The sequence below is a fragment of the Nymphaea colorata genome, chromosome 2 (assembly GCF_008831285.2).
Source record: "Nymphaea colorata isolate Beijing-Zhang1983 chromosome 2, ASM883128v2, whole genome shotgun sequence".
In the NCBI taxonomy this organism is placed as follows: Eukaryota; Viridiplantae; Streptophyta; class Magnoliopsida; order Nymphaeales; family Nymphaeaceae; genus Nymphaea; species Nymphaea colorata.
This window is the reverse complement of record NC_045139.1, coordinates 18,910,497-18,929,829: the sequence shown is the minus strand read 5'-3', so window position 1 is coordinate 18,929,829 and position 19,333 is coordinate 18,910,497. Positions and strand designations below refer to the sequence as shown.

Genomic DNA, 19,333 nt, shown 5'->3' with positions numbered 1-19,333 from the left:
ATAATACTCTTTGACTTTGCCTCATTTTTTGGGACAAGTTAATAGTACAATAGTAGAATGTTATCGTCAACAAACAGCCCCTTAGGGAGCTTTTGATAACGTAAACATTATGAATCTGTCTCAAAAATTGAGAGAAGATACCAAAGTTGAGAGAAGTAGGCAATGCATGCACAGGGAACCAATGCTGGGGTCAGCTAAACAGTAAAAATGATGGACTTCCTATTGTTAGTTTCTTTAACCGATAGAAAGAGAAGGAGAAAAGGGGGGTGAGGGTGGCTGGGTTGTTGACGCTCCTCTAAGTGGGGGAGAATTCACTAAAGCCAATTTGACATTGGAAAAACTCTCAACTCCAATCTAATTAGATCATAAACCATGAAGTCAGCCACAACAAAGATAAAGAAAGGAAGAAACTCAAGATGAAAGACAACTAAAGGTAGGGGATGAGGAGGTTTTCTGAAGAAACTGAAGACCATTTTCACTTGCTTTTAGTATGTAGGACTGCTTCGGGACTTGGATGGAGAGTGATACACCCATCAACTAGAGTGTCACACATCTAACTTTTGCACTCTAGAGAAATAACACTCACATGAATTGAATGACTACTAGTCTAACTAACTATTCTACACCTCTTAGGGTGATTGAAGGTAATAACTGGACATGAAACATGAAATAAAGCAAAGAAGCAGGACAAAATAACTAGGGAAAAATTTTGATTTCAGGTTCTAAAAGCGTCTTACAAGATGACCTTTTGAGTTTTGAATGGAGGAGAAGCTGATCTATGAATTTGGATCTAGTTGTTTGGATCTTCTGGATAAACTTATATTCAGCCATGCAGATATGGATCCTTCTGCATGAAATCTTGCATTCTTTGATTTAATGCTGGGCCTAGAAAACCAAACAAAATACCAAAAAGATAACTCCAAACAACATATTCTAAATTCACAAATCTTCTGTTTAATTAACTGCTACCCTATGGCTGTAAAATGGGCTTTACCCGGAGTAGAGGTTGTAACGAACTTGGATGCTCCGCATGCGCATATTAGAGAGAGAGAGAGAGAGAGAGAACCGCCATTGCCGGTCGGGTGGGTTCAAATTGATACGGGGGGCAACTGGCAAGGCGCCAACATACTTCAGAGTTTTGATGAATCCCCGAAACTCGTGCTCTCTTGGGTAGCGAGGTAATCGTTTCTTTTCTTTCTCCTTTTTATTCCTTTGTTACTTTCCGAAGTTCCTTCGCTTCCGGAGTTCACTTCATGATCCGTTTTCCAGACCTATTTCCGGGATTCTTTTCCGTGGCTCGTTCTTCCTTCATTTTTTCGGAAATTGCCTTTGTGACTCGTCTTAGTTCATTCCTCGTGTGCCCACTAACTGGTCCCGTCGTGTTTCTTCATCTTCCGGAATAGCCATTACCCAGTATCCTCTTCGACTCTTCTTCCTTCATTGTCGAGTTCATTCAGAACGGATAAGAACCCAAAATTTTACATAATACATACACAAAACGGCTACTTATGTTCGATTTTTTGCTACCAATTTAGGAGTTGATTCGTTTTCTGTTGGTCACTCAAACTTCCGTATAGGGATTGTGTATGTTCTTTGATTGTTGTTTTCTTTTCTGTATGCTTTCTTGTTCAGTGTTCTGATGATAGAAGCGTAGTTGCTTCCATTGTTAATTTTGGATGCAAGACACGCTTCCAAGATCGACTTGTTTTATTGTTTCAGTTGCATCTGCAATTGCATTGTTCTAGTTAGAAGATTTATGTTCTGAGCACGACTGTAGTTGAAACAGGCTAGTTGCTGTGGATGCTCTGGGAACTAAGTAACATGCCTTCCTAAATTATATCATCCTCTGCGTTTGAGAGCGCCATCTTTTTCGAGAATAGTAGATATTTGCTTCTTTTAAGCTTTTGTTTGCTTCAATTTCACGATAGCCTTTGTACGTAAATTTTAGTTGGACAAGCTTAATCTAATATTAGTTCCCATCACTTACATCTGGACAGTTGTTGAAATGGGGCGTATCGAGCAGTTGCCAAGGTCTGTATATAGTTCGTTACAATCAGGCGTGTATCTGTTTGATTTGACAAGAATTGTGGAGGAATTGATCTATAATAGCATTGATGCAGGATCTACCAAGGTGGCGGTTAATTTCTTTTAGCTTTTTTGCATCAAGGTTTTTTTTTTCTTTTCTTTTTATATGGGCATTGGTTATCCATATGATGAGTGTACTTAGTGTTTCCAATGGATGGGAATTGGAGCCTGTATTGGAGTATATTTATGCTCCGACAAAGATTCAGATGGCCTTCTCTATGCTTGCATGCTTCCTGCTTTCAGGACTGGATAAGGCCCTATGGCAATACCTACCGGCTCTATAATGGGTTTGAGGTTGAGACTTGAGAGCTTTGACCATTCAAACTCTCAGCTTGTGACTCAGGAGGAGAAGGCCCTCATTCACTTTTATTACTACTAGGTTTTTTACTTAAAAAGTGGGCAGTGCTAATTTCCACAATTTCAAGTATCCTTAATATTAGAACAAGGTCGCAGCCATAGTCTGATAATATCTAACTTGATAGTTCAAGAAGCTTGCAGATTTTAATACCTTGGTGCATCACAAGGATAATGGAGAAAAAAAAAAAATGAAAATGCAACAAGATGCATTAAGATATTGGGCCACATAAAATATACTTGCTGAGAACTCAAGAGAGAAGAATTATCGTTTTCTAACTTTTCTTTATTAGAAATGTCATATGTTTGTGAATGTTCATGGAACAATGTGGAGTGCTTGGAAGCACTGGGTTGTTGTCAATATACATGGGTGATTGTTGCAAGGAATAGTTCTTGTGGTAAATGTACCTCAATTCCCAGTTTCTCTGTCAACTTTACCATATTTTCTTCTTCCTTTCATGATGTGACTTCCATGTAACTTAATGCCCTACTAGGCTTAAGCCCTCTGTGTCATCCCTAGTATCATTCCTATATAATTTAAATTTAGGTCAAGTTGAGGAATGGAAGTTAGTTCTCCTGTCTCTTAGCAAAGAGATTCTCCTGCAAATTTCTTGGGTAAGTTATGGCAAGATACTTCTTTATTGGATGAGGAGCCTCCATCCAGTTTCCAATAGTGACATGTAATTCCAAAGGAAAGTAACATTTATGATATTTACAATTATAAATCTTGAGCTTATATAGTTCATATACTTAGAAATTTGGTGTTTTTGAAAACTGCAACATACTAATATGCATTATTTCAAAATTCAAATTATCCGGTGGATTTTTGAGTGTTGCAAATGGTATTGCATGCAGGTAGATGTTTCTCTAGATCTTGCTTCATGCTATGTAAAAGTGGATGATAATGGTGAGTCACAAAATAACAGTTCACTGGTGACGTGGCAAATGGGAAGAGCTGGCTTTATTGTAGATAGCATTAATTATGCCCTCCTCCATATCCTTCCTTGGTGATCCTTCAGTTAGTCATCTGAAGTACCTGCATCTTAAATGGCTTTTTGTTATGTTCTTGTAGGACATGGAATCTCAAGGAATGATTTACTGCTCCTTGGTGAACGAAACGGTACCTTGATCTTTGTAGAATTCCTTTTTAGATTCTCCTTTTTGGGTACATATGGAAACACAAAGAGCTGCTTTCTGAAGTAAAATGACTTGACTGATTCCTTTTGGTTCTTTGCCTAATAAATCCTGTATCAAGGAATGGATATATACATTCATATGTCTGTGTTACTTTAATACATGCACACCACTAGTATAGACCTATTTATGTATTATTCTTAGTTTTGTATGTTAACTGTTAGCAGCATTCGATTGACTGAACTTTCTAAAGCATTCGAGAGGTGGTTCGTTCAACCAAACAGATGGATACTTTTTAAGTTCAAACCTACTCATTTCAACCTTTCAATTTAAACTCACAAAACTGCAAATTGTCAATTCGTAAAACTGTTTTTAGCAGTTTTCTTCCTCCAGTAGTGACACACCTATCCTGAGTGTAGCTATAAGAACTACAATCAGTCTTGAGAATGTTCTATATATATTTTCTTTATGAAATCATTCTAGAAAATGGATTAGATACAGTTGCATATTTCAGTTATTCAGTTGTAAATATCTTGTTAGTTTCTCAGATTATGTAGAGTTTAAAATTTAAATGTTCATCTTGACCAAAAATTTCACTTGCTTCTTTGTTTGTCTTCAGATTGTGCAACTATTTTTTGATCCCAAGATCAGGAAATATGTATGAACTGTGAAGTCCTGATACGAGCTTGATTGTAAATACACATTACTAGCTTAGTCAAAAGCAAATGGAAATCCCACTTTGACTTTGCATTTCTTGATTAATTATCATACTGTTCAGTATAGAGTATAGACTGGTTAGACATCATTATTTGGCACACAAGTGAAGCACAAGGGAAAAGAAAGAATATGGGGTAGGGTGAGGTGTGGAAGGTAACTACTGTGGTGCATGCCTCAACACAGCTGCTCGTGTTTGTTGTCTTTCCTATTTTTTCTTTGAGCTTCTATGCTTCCTTCCTAATCTAGGAGCAGGACTATAGCTCTCATTTACTTTGACCTGTGACTTCTGCATTTTTGCCTGCTGAAGCCAGTTCTTACTACTATCTTGTGTTAAGTGCTTCTCCTATAAATCATAAATTTTTGTGGGTTTGGTAGTGCATGTAATGTTTGAATTGAAAGCATTATTTTGTGTTCTCACTTTCATTATATGATCTCACTGCCTTGTTTCATGTTTGTTGTTCGTTTGATAGTTAGTCTTTCCTTATCCTATTCACTGTCATATTTTTATGGATAGTTCCTTGTGAGTTTTCTTGGATTGTGAAATCGTTGTTTTGTCTGCTGCAGCAACATCTAAGCTCTATCACTTGGATGATACTAATGCTGGGGTTGAAACCTTGGGCTTTAGAGGAGAAACACTGAGTTCACTTTCTGACATCTCCTTGCTAGAAGTTAGTACAAAAGTTTGTGGAATGCCTAATGGATACCGTAAAGTCATTAAGGTCTGCTAGTTGACAGTATTTTTAAGTTTTTTTGAAATTTTAAATTTGTTGATTAGTTCTTGTGTTTGTGAATCAGGATGGTAAAAGCGTCTATCTTGAAATTGATGACAATAGGCAAGAAGTTGGTACTACAGGTAGGCCATTGGTGTTGTCAGTTGTAATTTCTTGCAATGTTGTATGTGTGGTTCCTTATCATAATATACTCATTGCTTCTATAGAGGAACCAATGATACAGCCTGTGACTATTTCCGGAGTGTAACTGTCTCTACTTAGTATTATTTGCAAATGCAGTCCTGTATATGGTGTAACATGTACTGCATCAATGTTAAACCTTCAAAACACCCAGAAAGTGCTTTTTCTCTTAGGTTTTAAATTGTATGCATTCCCTTGCAGCTAACACTGACTGTCATGACAGATAATCTTGACACATTACAGGACAAAAAGTTGTGGTTGATTAGATGCACAAAGGATAAGGCTTTGGTGGTTTTCTTGTCTAGGAGCCTTTCCAACCCCTAAAGTTAAAAAAAGGAAAAAATGAAAATCAAAGTTGTTCAAGAAGTCATAGATGCAAAAGTTTATTTATTTTGTGTTCAATAGGTCGCGCCAACAGTTTAAGTTGATAAATTGACTGTTTATGGTGGAAGTCTGCAGGTTCCTCCTAGCACATGCTTTACATGCCTTTGGTTGTTGCACATTTTTATGTTTTATTCAGTTCGTTGTCATTTGCATGCGAAATTGTAGCCTTAGTTTGTAGTCAACGTCATTTTTAAGAAATATGATTTCTTAGATCCCCCCCCCCCCATTCTTTTAGATTTAAAAAGTATTTCCAAAGAAAATTTATGTTTTTTGTAATATTTTATGCTATATCAAGGTTCACATCTTATTTTAGATCTGGCCAGTATGAATGCGATGCACATGTATCACAAAATTGCTTCTAAATTATGATGTTCACTTCTATCATAATCTTGAGTTAATTTTATGTGCATTTAAGGGTGTGGATTAGTCTTTGATGGACTAATGGTCAACCATTATATATGGTATTCAGCAAATATGGTTCTGTTGAGTTGTAGAAAACAATTGTTTGCGGTTTCTGTTCTTTGTATGTGTCAGCTATTGAGTGCAATTCACAAGTGAATGCATGTGGCTTGAGGAGGGTATTTTTCCATGTCATATTCTGATTGTTTTGGCACTTTTACTTTCTCCTCTTCCTCTCTCTCATGTGCCATATTTACTTGAGAAGGCACACTTGCTGGTTGTGGTTTGGTTTTGTGTCTCCATATCAGTGGCCTGAGATAAGTAACTGTTTCTAATTTTTTGTATTTGGTTCTTGGCATGTCTTCATCCCATTGTCACAACAAACAAGTTTTATTCGAAAAAAAACATGAGAAAAAATGTTAAAAACAAGTCTCACCGAAAAAACTGGGAAAAAACATGTTTTTTTGAAAAAAATGCCAAAATGAAAAAAATACGAAAAAAAACACTTTTTTTTTTACGTTTTATTCACATTTTTTCTATTTTTATTTTCATTTATTGTTTTTTTTCACGTTTTTTATATTTTTAATTACCAAATTTTTATTTTCACATTTTTTTTTTAGTTTTTTAACTTTTTTAAAATTTGCCGAGATTTTCTTGAGAAAAACAACTTTGTTGTATTATACCCGACAAAACCTTGCCTTTTTATACCCGAAAACAATATTTGTAAACAATGGTTCATCCGTCAAATCTGTGCCTTTTACAAATGGAAAGCAAATGTGAACGCACCTAGATCGTGAATGTTTCTTTATGCTAGATGAAATAAAATATCTACGATGATTTAAGCTTAGGCAGTCTCATCATGTTCCCCCTTATAAAAATGATTTGTAAGGTGCAGATGGATTGTATTGAAATTTAAGCTAGCCAGGACCATAGAAAGGTATAGACTATCATGGAGCGTTTTGATAAGTCGAAACAGGTGAACTTCATCTATGTTGTTCCTATTATGGTTAATACCTTGCCAGGCCTACCACTGGTCATATGGGCCCTGGAGATGCTTTGTGAAGACGTAGTGATTTGGGTTGAAATCATACTTGATAGACCCTCAAGTGTAAATGTTTTTTCCATGATATATGCATTTTGCACAGCCCCAAACCCAATGTTTTCCAAACTGCTGTGGCAGTCATGTTGCATGTGTTAAGAGATGCATGACACTTTAGGTGACGTGTCAACTAAATGCAGTGAAATTCATATAGAGATCTATAAGATGATATCTATATGGTTTCCCTCCCAGGCACAAACATGAACATATGAATTGAGGACTCTAGGAAGCAATGTAGTAGGTAAAGTAATCACCATGTGTAACCATAGAATTTTTGTGTTTTAGATTTTGTGTGTTATTTCTGGTATCCTCATTGACAACTGCTGTCATTATGTAGTTATATGTCATGAGATATATCGCAAGCAACCAGTTCGAAGGAAATACTTGTTGACCAGGTATCCATGAGTCTTACAGTTCTGGGTTGCTATTTGGGCTTCTGCTCATTTGGTTAAGCATATGGTTGTGCAAAATACTGTATTGTGTTGTACACTGCTTATTGTATTATAGTTTTAACAAGTCACAACTTGTACTGTTTCACATGTGGATCTTACATGGAAGATCTAAGAAGGTTCTCAACTTGATCAAGAGATGTGTGCTTCATGTCGCACTTGTTCAGCCATGGGTTGCCTTTAAAGTGGTTGACATTGGCAGGTAACTTTTGCTTATGCGTTACATGGTATGGTGAACATTTTATAATTTTTCTATCAATATGTTGCAGTGAGAATGAGTTACTGTCAATTCACCCTTCTCGATCGCCCCTACCACTAGTCACTGCATACTTTGGTTCAGATGTTTCTTCTACTTTAAACATGGTTGATTTCTCCAAAGGGGAATTGAAGCTTCTGGGGTATCTTTCCAGTCCGAATCTTGGTTTCTCAACAAAGGTAAATCCTAATTGCAAAATGCTTTTGCAAATGGTGAAAAAGTTTTTTTGCAAATGGTGAAAAAGTTTTTAGTTTTCCTTCTAAACCCTGGCAGGTTTCCTTGCTAAGCTAGTGACAGCTTTTTTGCAGGCTTTCCAATTTTTCTGTATCCATTGTCTTTCTCTGTCTAGTTGATGGTGTCATTGATTCTACTCATCTGGCCTATCCTTTACTTGAGGAAGACATCAATACACGGTTTGTCAGCAAGGGTCTGATTCATCATCTTCTCAATAACCTGACAGCTTATTTCCAGTTAAATTGGAAAAATAAATTTAGATGCGGAAATAGAACGAAGCAACCCTTTCCCTTTCAACAAACATATCCAGCATATGTTCTAAATCTATGTTGCCCAATATCGTGCTACATGATTTCTTATGAATCGTCAAAGGCAGTTTTGAAATTTAAGGTGAGTTTTGTATTTCTGGAGGAGATTTTATTTGTTCTATGCTGGATCCTTGAACATATCAGCCATCTATTTATACGCGCTGACCACATGGCTATCAATGCATTTCTTTGTAAATTTGTCCAATTTGTTTTCACAAAGTTAAATGCGTTCTTAAGTAAAAATGAGAACGTCATGCTGTGAACAGTTAAGCTTGCATATTTTAAGCCAAGTGGATGAGGATTTGAGACAGGACTACTTTTATTAAGTTTGCTATATAATTTCTATACAAGGGATGGTACAGGAGTTTAAAAGGGAGTATTCATGTGGGATAGTTCAAAAGCCCAATCGATAGTGTTACCATTTCATATTTGAATATGAATTCTTCTATTTATTTCAGGAAATAGGATTAACTATCTAATACCTTTCGCAACTTTGAATAACATGTACGTGGACCTTGACTTTGAAATTTGCTCGTGACATGACGTTGGCTTGCGAGTAGACTACACTACGAGCGTAGAGTGTACACTCTGCCTACAAGAGCAAAGCAAAGCGAGATTGGATGCATGAATAATATTATTTTTTCCCCCTTATGTTTTCATCCAGGTTTTGTCAATTAGTTCCCAAACAATGAGGAGCAATACCGGAAATAATTTTGTTTCTTAATCCCCAAAATCGTTTCTGCTCATGGTTTAGGAAAGGACTGCAGGAAAGAATAAAAGAGGAACATGGCAGCAGACACAGACGTTCCTATGGTTTCAACAAGCTAGTCATTATTGCCCTCACCATGTGTTATGCAGTTCTTAGGTAGACTTGGTAATCATGGAGTGTACTTCGGCTTTTCTGTTCTATATTATGGAAGATTAGTTTTGTGGTGTAATTGACAGAGCTGTTTGTTTTTTATGTTTATTGTTTGAATGCATGGTTACCAGGTGTCAATTTTTTGGTTGGACTATTTTATATTTTATTGCTGAATGTGCATTTTTCATTATTGACTGTTTTCAAGTAATTGTTGCTTTCAGGACTGGGCTTCTATTCGATCCTTTACTGAGGCTGCTTTGAGGCACTTTTGGGGGCAATCGACGGAACATCTTCTACAAGGTTTGGAAATATTTCAACATATGGGGAACTCAACAACGAATATACAAATGTTTAGTGATACTTCTTCGACATTTTGTTTGCATCTATCAGGAGAATCCTCTGTTCATAAGGATGACACATCTCTTAGCAAGGCAAACTTGGAGGAAAATAATGGTGTTATGAACACCTCAGAAGGTACGATCTTTTTTTTTCTGTAGTGTCTTGATTTTTTGTGTCCTGATACATATTATCTACACAAACCTTGGGAGCTTGTATGCATGCGTGTGCACAAAGCAAATAGATAACAAATATTATCGATTATGTGGTCTAGAAATTTTTTCAAGCTTGTATGATATGGGTGAATTGCAGAGGCATCAGAGAACCCCACTGCCATGGCAAAAAGGTACAAGGTTTACCACCATAATGAACCAGAGTCTTATCTTAGCCCTCTCAATGACTTCGTGTCCACATCTATATTAAGTCCATCATTCCATGAGAGAGTTTTGATGAATCCTCCAGGACAGAAAGTGATTACAGGCACAAGTTCTCACACATCTAAAAATATGATTTCTGGAGGGTATGGTGCTGGTGATGCAGATCATGGATTGCAAATTCAAAATATATGGCAAAATGATATTATCTTGTCATGTGAGAGTTCTAATGCGTCATTGATGATGGAATCTCCTCTGGAATGGGCAGATGAGAGCATTGAGAAACACCATATATCAAGATTAAAATGGACAGAATGTTCATCACATGTTGATTCAGATAGTGATAGTATGAGACGAAGACGTAAGGCATCAAGACATGAGCAATCTGATTATGAAAAAGTGAACGGAAAATTCGCCTTGCAATCAAACCAGAACAAGAGACTGAAACGAGCTATTCCAGCAGCCTCCACATGTCTCGAGGATATGCCAAACAAATCACGGACGTCTTCAAGTCACAGGAAATTTGAGGGACAGTTTGATGGTTCCAGAACTGAAATGGAATGGCCTTCATTTTCTGAAGTAAATGATTATGCACATCTTGAGTCTTGTGTTGGAAATCTTGATTTCTTTGGGAACAAAAAATTGCAAGGGCAGAACTCATCTCATCTGCTATCATTCAACATGACAAAGGATGATCAGACAACTAAAAGTTTGAGAATGTTTCGAGATGATTTTTCTTATCCACGCAGAGAAAGACACTCCAGAAAACAAACTTATAGCCTGGAATCGCCTGATGCATCATCTCAGCATGTCAATGATTTAGACGGCTTGTATGAGACTATTGAAGTGAAACATTATCATAGTTCTTTATGTTCTGATAATGTGGAATTGAACACAAAAAATTACCATCTACATGATGAATATGGGCATAGATCTTTCATGTGTAGGAGTTTTAATGAAACAAAACATGCAATTGGCACAATTGGCACTCACAAACTAGCGGAAAATAGTTTCAATGAAGATTGGTTACCCAACTCAAGTAGTAAAAGTGCAGATTTAGAGTTTTGGAGCTGGTTTGATGTTGGGCCCAACATTGAAAGTTTCAGGGGAAGTGCATTGATTTCTGGCAAGAATGCTTCTTCTGAAAAGTATTACTCTGTTAACAAGACAAGGGATAGGACACTAAACCATAATGGTGAGGATAAGGGTGATAGATATAGCTCCGCTCATGCTGAACACAAACAAAAAGAACCAATGTCTCAGTATTACGAACTTGAGCATATGGATAATGAGTGTACCCATTATGTTTCTAAACTGAGGACAAAGAGAAGTTGCTCAGCTCCACCACATTATCCTGGCAAGCGGAAGTTCTCTGTCTTGACCAGTCCTCCAGCAGCAACTGCAGGTCAAGACCTTAACGTCACAATCATGCATGAATTTTATGTTTGCAGGTACATTTATACATTTTCTTTTTAACAATTGTTCATAAGGAGAATGTGGTTGGGTTTTCTGGCAGCATGTTGCAGAAGGAAATGCTTGGAGCAGAAATACTTTCCTCCAGAGGTGGTCAAGCAGGTTACTTTAAGCACCGGCCATCCATATATCAGGTAAAAGTTTGTGGCTTCCATTTATTGAGGTTACTGGTTATAGAGTCTCATCTGATCTTCTATTCAGAAAATGCACTGATGAGCAACACTACACAAACATGAATAAACGCAAATTGTATCTTGGGAATTGTTCTTTTACTGAAGCCATTGAAGGTAATGGTTGCTAACTTGTCTGTGGAAGTTCCGTGCATAAGCATGAAGCTTAGGCTCTATGAAAGTTGTTTCTGCACCAATGCAGGAACTCTTCCCACTAAGTGGAGGAATGGGGAGCCTGAGTCCGAAGAGGATCTTGTCAATGATGTTATGATGGTTAGTCCGTGACCAACAAACCCAATTATTGAAAAAGCTAAATGAAATCCTTTTGTGGTCTAACAATTTTTTCTTTCCTGTAGATCGAAAATAAGCACAGTGCATCATCTGACTGCTTGGATGGTGTACTTAATATATCATCTGGATTGCTGTACCTTTCCGGTAGCTGCTTGGTGCCTGAATCTATCAGTAAGGATTATCTTGAAGCTGCAAAAGTCCTCCAACAGCTTGATAGAAAATTTATCCCAATTACCGCTGGTGGAGTTCTTGCTGTTGTTGACCAGGTTTCTTATCCTTGCTCTTTCAACATAGTCGATTGTAGTAGTGGACATCACTCCTGTCTATTTGTGGTGATCCTTTTCTTCTGAAGTGTGCAAAACTAATTTAATCCATTAAGATGCATGCATAAATTTGTTATATATGAGAAAGATTGAAAAATGACGGATTTCCCAACTTAAGCTAGTGATAATCATTTTGTAATGGCTATCAATTTGAGTCTGATATTGAGAAATAGGTTTTGGAAAAATTACATGGCACATGGATGATAGATGTGGACTAGAAGAGAAACAAGATATTAAGCCATGATTAGGCAGAAGATCATCTTTCAACCAGGTGGCACCAAAAGTTCTATTGTGAGATGTATATGAAGTATGAACATCTAAGGAGTCATGAGTGGGAGTTTCTGCGGATTCCAGGAAGGACCACAATGCAAGTTTGGAATGGCATTGTAGCTATTTTGGGCTTCAAGCTCTATTACGTTTGCCTTCTTACAACAACATAACGTGTTGCTTGGCTTGGTGTGACATCTCTCTGGATATAATCATTTGTTGATTGCCAATAATGACCTATGATGTACCATTTAGCCTGCTGCATCCTTACTGATGCAGGTGAAAGTGCTCCTTGGGTGCGGCAGCACTGGAAGGAGGGGGAGGAGAAGGGTGGGGTGGGCTGGTGGAGGAAAGGAAAGGAAGGAAGGAAGGGGGAAAGCAGGGAAGTAGAAGAAGATGAACGAGAAAGATGAGAAGTGAGAAATGGAGGAAGGAGGAGGAGGGGGGGGGGTGGAGTGGGCTGATGGAGGAAAGGAAGGAAGGAAGGGGAAAGGAAGGAAGGAAGGGGGAAAGGAGGGAAGTAGAAGAAGAAGAACGAGGAGGATGAGAAGTGAGTAATGGGGGTGAGGGTTGTGGGGCTGGGAGAGGAAAGGTAGGAAGAAGAAGAACAAGAAGGATGAGGTCGGAGGAGGAAAGGTAGGAAGGAAGGAAGGGAGAAAGGAGGGAAGTAGAAGTAGAAGAACGAGAAGGATGAGGCCAGGGGAGGAAAGGTAGGAAGGAAGGAAGGGAGAAAGGATGGAAGTGGAAGAAGAAGAACAAGGAGGATGAGAAAATGAGAAATTGCTGAAGGGGAGGGTAATAGCATCCACAGCAATTTTTGGGAAGAAAAGGGGTGTGGGGGTGGGAGGGAGGAGAAGAGAGAGAGAGAGAGAGAGAGAAAGAGAAAGAGACAATAAGAGATGTTCTACATAGATATTAGGGTTCTTTTCTTTTTCACTTTTAAACCTTCTCTTTTTTGTTTTTTTATGAAAAAAGTTATTTTACAATTTATGGATGTATGTATGTATGCATTTACACAATTTTTGCTGCATTTGCACCCATATGACATAGAATATCATGACCATAGTTGTGATTTTTTTGGAAACCATTTTGTAATATATTTTAAACATGTTTATGTTTCTTTTATCATTTAAATTTTGTTGATGCTTTTGTAAGAAGCTTTTTAGTTTTCTTTTTCTACTACTCTTTGTATACTTCTCAATTTTTTGAATTTATGAGTTTTGTGACGAAAGCAAACTTTCTGCTTAATACTCAAGGAAAACCTGGCCGACGTCCCCAAAACTATATTCCTAGCTGCTTTTGACTTGTTAAAAAATATGACTTTTGAGGATAAAATGTTTGTGGCAATTTAGGCCATTGATTTTCATGGTAGCTGCATGCTTTTGTATGATGTCCTGCTGAAGAAAAGAAGTTTCTTTGATATGCCATAAATGTAATACCTCTAATGGATATGTGAGGAATTCAGTTTATATTTGATCTTCCAGTCATGCATATATGTGGAACTTTTAGCTAATAATAATTTTGCTTTTCAGCATGCTGCTGACGAGCGGATTCGTTTGGAGGAGCTTCATCAAAATGTACTTTTTCACATACCTGGATTTGTTCACATAACAAAATTTATTTTGATTTCATATATAAAGTGAATTCACAATTTGGGCTTTCTTTCTCAGGTACTCTCGGGTAAAGGAAAGAGTATTTCTTACTTGGAGTATGGGAAAGAGCTGGTATGTCCCAATCTCATTCTATTTGAAGATTGTGCTTCACATGTCACATGGGTATGCCACTCAAGTGTTCCAATAAGTATAGGACTACCCAACTGAATCTCTCTCTCCCTCTCTCTATCTCTCATCCTCTCTCTCTCTGTCTATTTGTCTATCTCTGGTATTAGCAATAGTGATAGTCTTAATCCTCACCTTTGAGTCCTGATTGATCATTGCAGACAGTAGATCAGAGAGAGAGAGAGAGAGAGAGAGAGAGATATTCCCTCTTCCCCTTATTCCAAATTATCTCCTCTCGTCCACCATGTCATTCAAAACGCTCTCTCTCATTCATATGGTTGTGTTTGTCCGTCCACTGATTCAAAGTGATTCCAACACTTGTCAATCAAAATATTACATCCTCATATATTACCATAGGCATGGATCCTTCCCTGGTATGAACTAATGCAAACACTACCTGTATCCATGTTCTTAAAGGTGGATCCTTCCCTGGGATAAACTCATTCAAACATTACCTGTATCCATGTTCTTAAAGGTCGTTATTTTGTATCCTCATATCTGTTTGGCAACGTTGACAACATTTTTCCTGTTTTCCTATTTTTTTAATGTGCTTCATTCATTTATCTATTGATGTGCCGATTCAGGTGCTTCCGGAGTTTGGCTTCCAACTGCTGCAGAATTATACTGATCAAATACGGCGATGGGGCTGGATATGTGATATCCATGCTGAAAACATGTGCTCCTTCACAAGGTAGCTGCCTATATGATATTAGCTCATGTTTCTGCGGTGTTGGTCTGCTTCCTCCTAATTCTTTTTGGCCAACAATTTTATTAGATAAAATGTTATTCACGGAACAAAGTGTCATCTCTTGTTCCTTTTGCTTATTTCTTATTTTTCTATCAAGTGGTCAATTGCAGAGGTTATGCAAAGATGCAGTACCAATCTAGCTTTATAGAATATGTACATGGAGATGTATCAAGGGCATTTCATTTTTTCTGCAGGAACCTGAACATTCTCCACCAACAGGCTGTCAAAGTTACTCTTATTGCTGTAAGAACAAACTTTCCTTTTCTTGACAGATTCTGATAATTGAATTTCAGGCTCTTTTGTTATTTTTAACACTTTCACTCACTTTTTTGTGGAATGATAGATTTTCCTTCATGATAATAACATTCCAAAATGGAATATTAATGATTTGCTGTGGTTCTGTTTTTCCTTTGTGGTTTTCAACTATTAGGTGGATGGCTAGCAAAGTATACAGCATGTCCCTGGGGCCTTTTGTTTTTCTTTTTTGTTTAGGAGAAAAAACAGTTGAATGCAACATAACGTTCTTTTCAGTTGTTGTAAAGTTTATCAAATAAAACAGTCAGCCTTCTGCAATTAGTTTTTGTAGCTTGAGATTTATTAAGTTTATCCACTTACTGATAAACAAGAACATTTTATTGAAATTGCTACAGATGTATACAAATAATCTTTTAGTGGTTCACTCTGACATTTTATTGGTTGTAAATGACAAGGGCCTTCACAGATTTTCCCCGTACAATCTACACAATCACTTCTATATAATCAAATCAAAGCTGTAATGAAACCCGCAGTTTTTTCTAGCTGTCCGTAGGATTAGTTGCTTATTTTCATTTTCTATATACTATATACTTCACTCAGTCTCTTTCCACTATACATGGCAAACAAACATCAGCTTTGTTTTACATGCGGGCATCAGCCTCAATCTTTGAGCTCCTAAAATATGCTGGACTAGGTCGATATAGGGTGATGTGCATTGACCAGTTGCCATGCCTGACTACTGTCATGTCCATCTTCCTTATTTTTGCCTTCAACACGTTCAAACACACCAAGTTTATTGAAGTTTACTTTATGGTCCTGCATCCTAGGGATCACCTTGCAACAGCTCAATTGCTAGTAGTGTATGTACTTGTTTTCTTCTTCATTTAACTTTGTCTAGATATGATTGTGCTTCGGCATCTTTTTTAAGAATTTCTGTGTCAAACAAGTGGAATTGACAAACAAATGGAATTGACATGTAGGCCTTTTTGCATTCTTATACACCATTCCTCTCTCTCTCTCCACCCCCCCCCCCCCCCCCCCCCCCGCCCCTTCTCCACATACATCCATGCAAACAAAGTTCATCACATATACACATTTCTCTCTCTCTCTCTCTCTTGCTCGCTCTTCTCTGCTGCCTGCTCTTCTTCTTCCTCTATTCTCAAGTTCTCTGGTGAGTGACAACGGGCTTTGGCGAGGCAGTGATAGTCTTCGATGGTCAAACACACAAAAAGAACTGTCAACAGGGCCAGCATGGCACTCATCCATCAAGACAGCAATGGAATTCCTCTGGTAGCGGCCACATCTCTCTCTGCAATGAGAGGATGAAAAAGAAGGAAATGGAGAATGAGAAGGAAGAAAACAAGAGAGGGAACAACATTATTGGACACATGTGCTGTATGGGACTAGGCGTGCACACGGGCACTCTTTTTCCTTTTTTGTGTATATTTTGGTTTTTTTAGTAATTTATATTTTATGAATACAAAAAATGAATATATGTGTTTGTTTGTTTAAAATCTTATTGTTGCTACACACACACACACACATATATAGATGGTTGTCTCCCCATGCCCCAAGTTTTTTAAAATGCTTTGTGCTGTTGTCCACATCAATACTGGCACCCATGTGATATAAAATTATATCAATTTTGGTATAACTTTTAAGAGGATAAATTTGTGTTTTTATTTATTATACAACATTCTTATTGTTTTAAATTTCTGTAGGTTCCTTGTATACTGGGGATCAATTTGTCTGATAAAGATCTACTAGAGTTTCTGGATCAGGTAAAACTTTCTCATCTTTTCAAGCCTGTTGCCATAATGTACATTATAACAACGCAGCGTTCATTGTATTCATGGCACAATTGAGGTTATCAGTTAAGGTACTTATGCCAGGATAGGAAATTGTTTCATGAGGCATCTTCAGTGGGAGAGTGCCCGTGTGCACGCCTTTTCAAGCCTCTAACGTTTTGCTGGCTGTCTATGCAAATTGTCCATATGAAGTTGCTTTGTTTCTCATAGTTCTGGAAGAATGTGTAATTTGTTATCGAATGGACTTTGTAACATTTTCACCTTCAAGTGGTTTATTAATATTTGACTTTCACTATACGGACAATGGCTGGTCTAAGAAGCTTGGTTTCTAGTAAACAAAGAAAACAGCGATCTATATTTAAATGTTAAATGACCTCATCAGATGCTCAAAGTGTTCTTATTGTTAGCTTGTTGCTATGCACACTTAATGGAAGTTACAGCTCTATGAAGATTGGTTTTGATCATGTAGTTGACAATGCAACCCTTTTACTGGCAATGTGATATACTTTAGATGGAAATGTATCCATTCTACTCTATTAGGATTCTGAGCTTCATTATCTACGTCTTTACCAAGTATGTCTTCTTTTATTCATTTCTTTCAGCAATCTCTTTCTTAGAAAGCTTTATCTATGTCGCTAGGGAACATCGTGGAGTTTAAGTGACAAGTTTTAATTTCTAAAAGGTGTGAATGAAAATAACACTTAAATGCTTCAGTTTCGTCAGGTGGTGAATCAACTACACCATCTTGAAAAACGCTAGATGCATAAACAGAAAAGATTATCTAACTATTTTAGTATTTTTGTCGACAAGCACCAAATTTTTAAACCGCCTATTTTTTTGTCATGCTAAATTTTATGTGGTACAATTTGCTTCTTTTCTCATCTATAGCATTTAATTCTTGAAGTGCTTAATCGAACTAGTTGCTTGTCCTTATTTTAAAAATTGTACTGATGCTTCAAATGACCCTACTGGGACAATAAAATTGCTCAGCTTGTTGATACAGACGGATCCTCATCAATCCCACCTGCTGTTCTTCGTATCCTCAATTACAAAGCGTGCAGAGGTTGGTATTTTAATTATTTCATGCTTTTCAGTCTTCAGCAGGCACTTCTTAATGTGGACATGCATGTGCATGTCTGCCTGCATGGTCGGTTGCATTGTCTGTTGTATTTGTTGTTGAATAACAAGTTTGCAGCACTTTTAACGGTAGCAATTTCTGAAAGCTCTTTTGATGCAAAATAAATGAAGGTGCTATAATGTTTGGTGACACGTTACTACCCTCAGAGTGCTCTCTCATTGTGGATGAGTTGAAGCGAACCTCACTTTGTTTTCAGGTTCTCTTTCTCTCTCTCTCTCTCTCTCTCTCTCTCTCTCTCTCTCCCCGGCCTGTAGATTTTGTGCGAGGAGCAATTGTATTCTCACCTTGTGCAGTGCGCTCATGGGAGGCCAACAACTGTTCCATTAGTTAACTTGGAAGCCCTACACGAGCAGTTAAACAGACTGAACTCATCTGGCAGTGGCGCAACAGAATCATGGCATGGGCTACGTCGTTATGAGCCAAGTCTTGAACGTGCGAAAGCACGGTTAGCTGCTGCAAGAAATTGTGGTTGACAGAAAATTCATTCCCTTGAAGAGCGATAGAGTTGCTGCATTTGATCGCTTCCTTTCCTTGTAAAGCCCTGTACATATGCTCCCATTGCATTTTCACCTCCGTCAATAAATCACTGTGCTTTGTGCCTTCACAGAACTTCTCTCCCTCTCTCTCTCTTTCTCTTTCAGACACACACGAATTTTGAAGTGATTTTCAACCTTCATCAACATATACAACTTCAGACGGTGTGATCGTTTTTTACTTTCAGTAACGGATAAATCATTTTTGGTTGGAGTTCCGCTCTTTTTGTTTGTGTTACATAAAAAAGGTATCTCGACATTACCAACATCGGGAACATCAGATAATTTCCAAAATGACAAGTAAAACTAGATGTTGAAAGTTGTCAAAGGCAAATTGGCTTATGTTAGAAAATCCGGAAACATACGACCGTTTTTGGATCAAGAATAGATGTTGCCGCTCAAATGAAATATTTGCTCGAGTTCCATTTTTTCAAAATCCGTTTCTCAGCTAATAAGTTGCCACATTATGCTGATCCGTGTTTCTCCGAAGAAAAGTAGGCATAATCAATTTGAATTGGGGACAACTAATGGAATCATTGCTTGTCTCGTTTATGTGCTTCTGTTGGCCAAAAAGAAACAACAAAACTTAACATCAGGCATGGTAGCAATAGTAATGTCTATCGACTTGGCTTTTTACTCGGGCGCGCACA

General features: G+C 37.6%; 1 protein-coding gene across 11 annotated transcripts; it reads left to right on the top strand.

Moving 5' to 3' along the window:
- Positions 1–1,019: 1,019 nt before the first annotated feature.
- LOC116248243 (DNA mismatch repair protein MLH3) lies at positions 1,020–18,871 on the top strand. Of its 11 annotated transcripts, none has more exons than XR_004170978.2 (26): positions 1,020–1,178; positions 1,998–2,131; positions 3,295–3,346; positions 3,512–3,559; positions 4,855–5,009; positions 5,086–5,143; positions 7,421–7,478; positions 7,642–7,734; positions 7,802–7,967; positions 8,097–8,112; positions 8,189–8,412; positions 9,411–9,489; positions 9,580–9,663; positions 9,838–11,304; positions 11,416–11,506; positions 11,574–11,659; positions 11,745–11,815; positions 11,899–12,099; positions 13,956–14,000; positions 14,094–14,147; positions 14,786–14,892; positions 15,144–15,192; positions 16,926–16,985; positions 18,016–18,075; positions 18,261–18,346; positions 18,444–18,495. XR_004170978.2 is itself a non-coding variant. In XM_031620917.2 (26 exons), the coding sequence occupies exons 5-26, from the start codon at positions 4,980–4,982 to the stop codon at positions 18,621–18,623; spliced, it is 3,378 nt and encodes a 1,125-aa protein (XP_031476777.1). In that variant the 5' UTR covers positions 1,020–1,178; positions 1,998–2,031; positions 3,295–3,346; positions 3,512–3,559; positions 4,855–4,979; the 3' UTR covers positions 18,624–18,871. The 11 variants fall into 11 exon arrangements, 10 of the variants coding, with proteins under 10 accessions (XP_031476777.1, XP_049932102.1, XP_031476772.1 ...); XM_031620917.2 differs by having other exon boundaries at positions 1,998–2,031; positions 18,003–18,075; positions 18,444–18,871; XM_050076145.1 differs by having other exon boundaries at positions 4,855–4,958; positions 18,003–18,075; positions 18,444–18,871.
- The last annotated feature ends 462 nt before the right edge of the window (positions 18,872–19,333 follow it).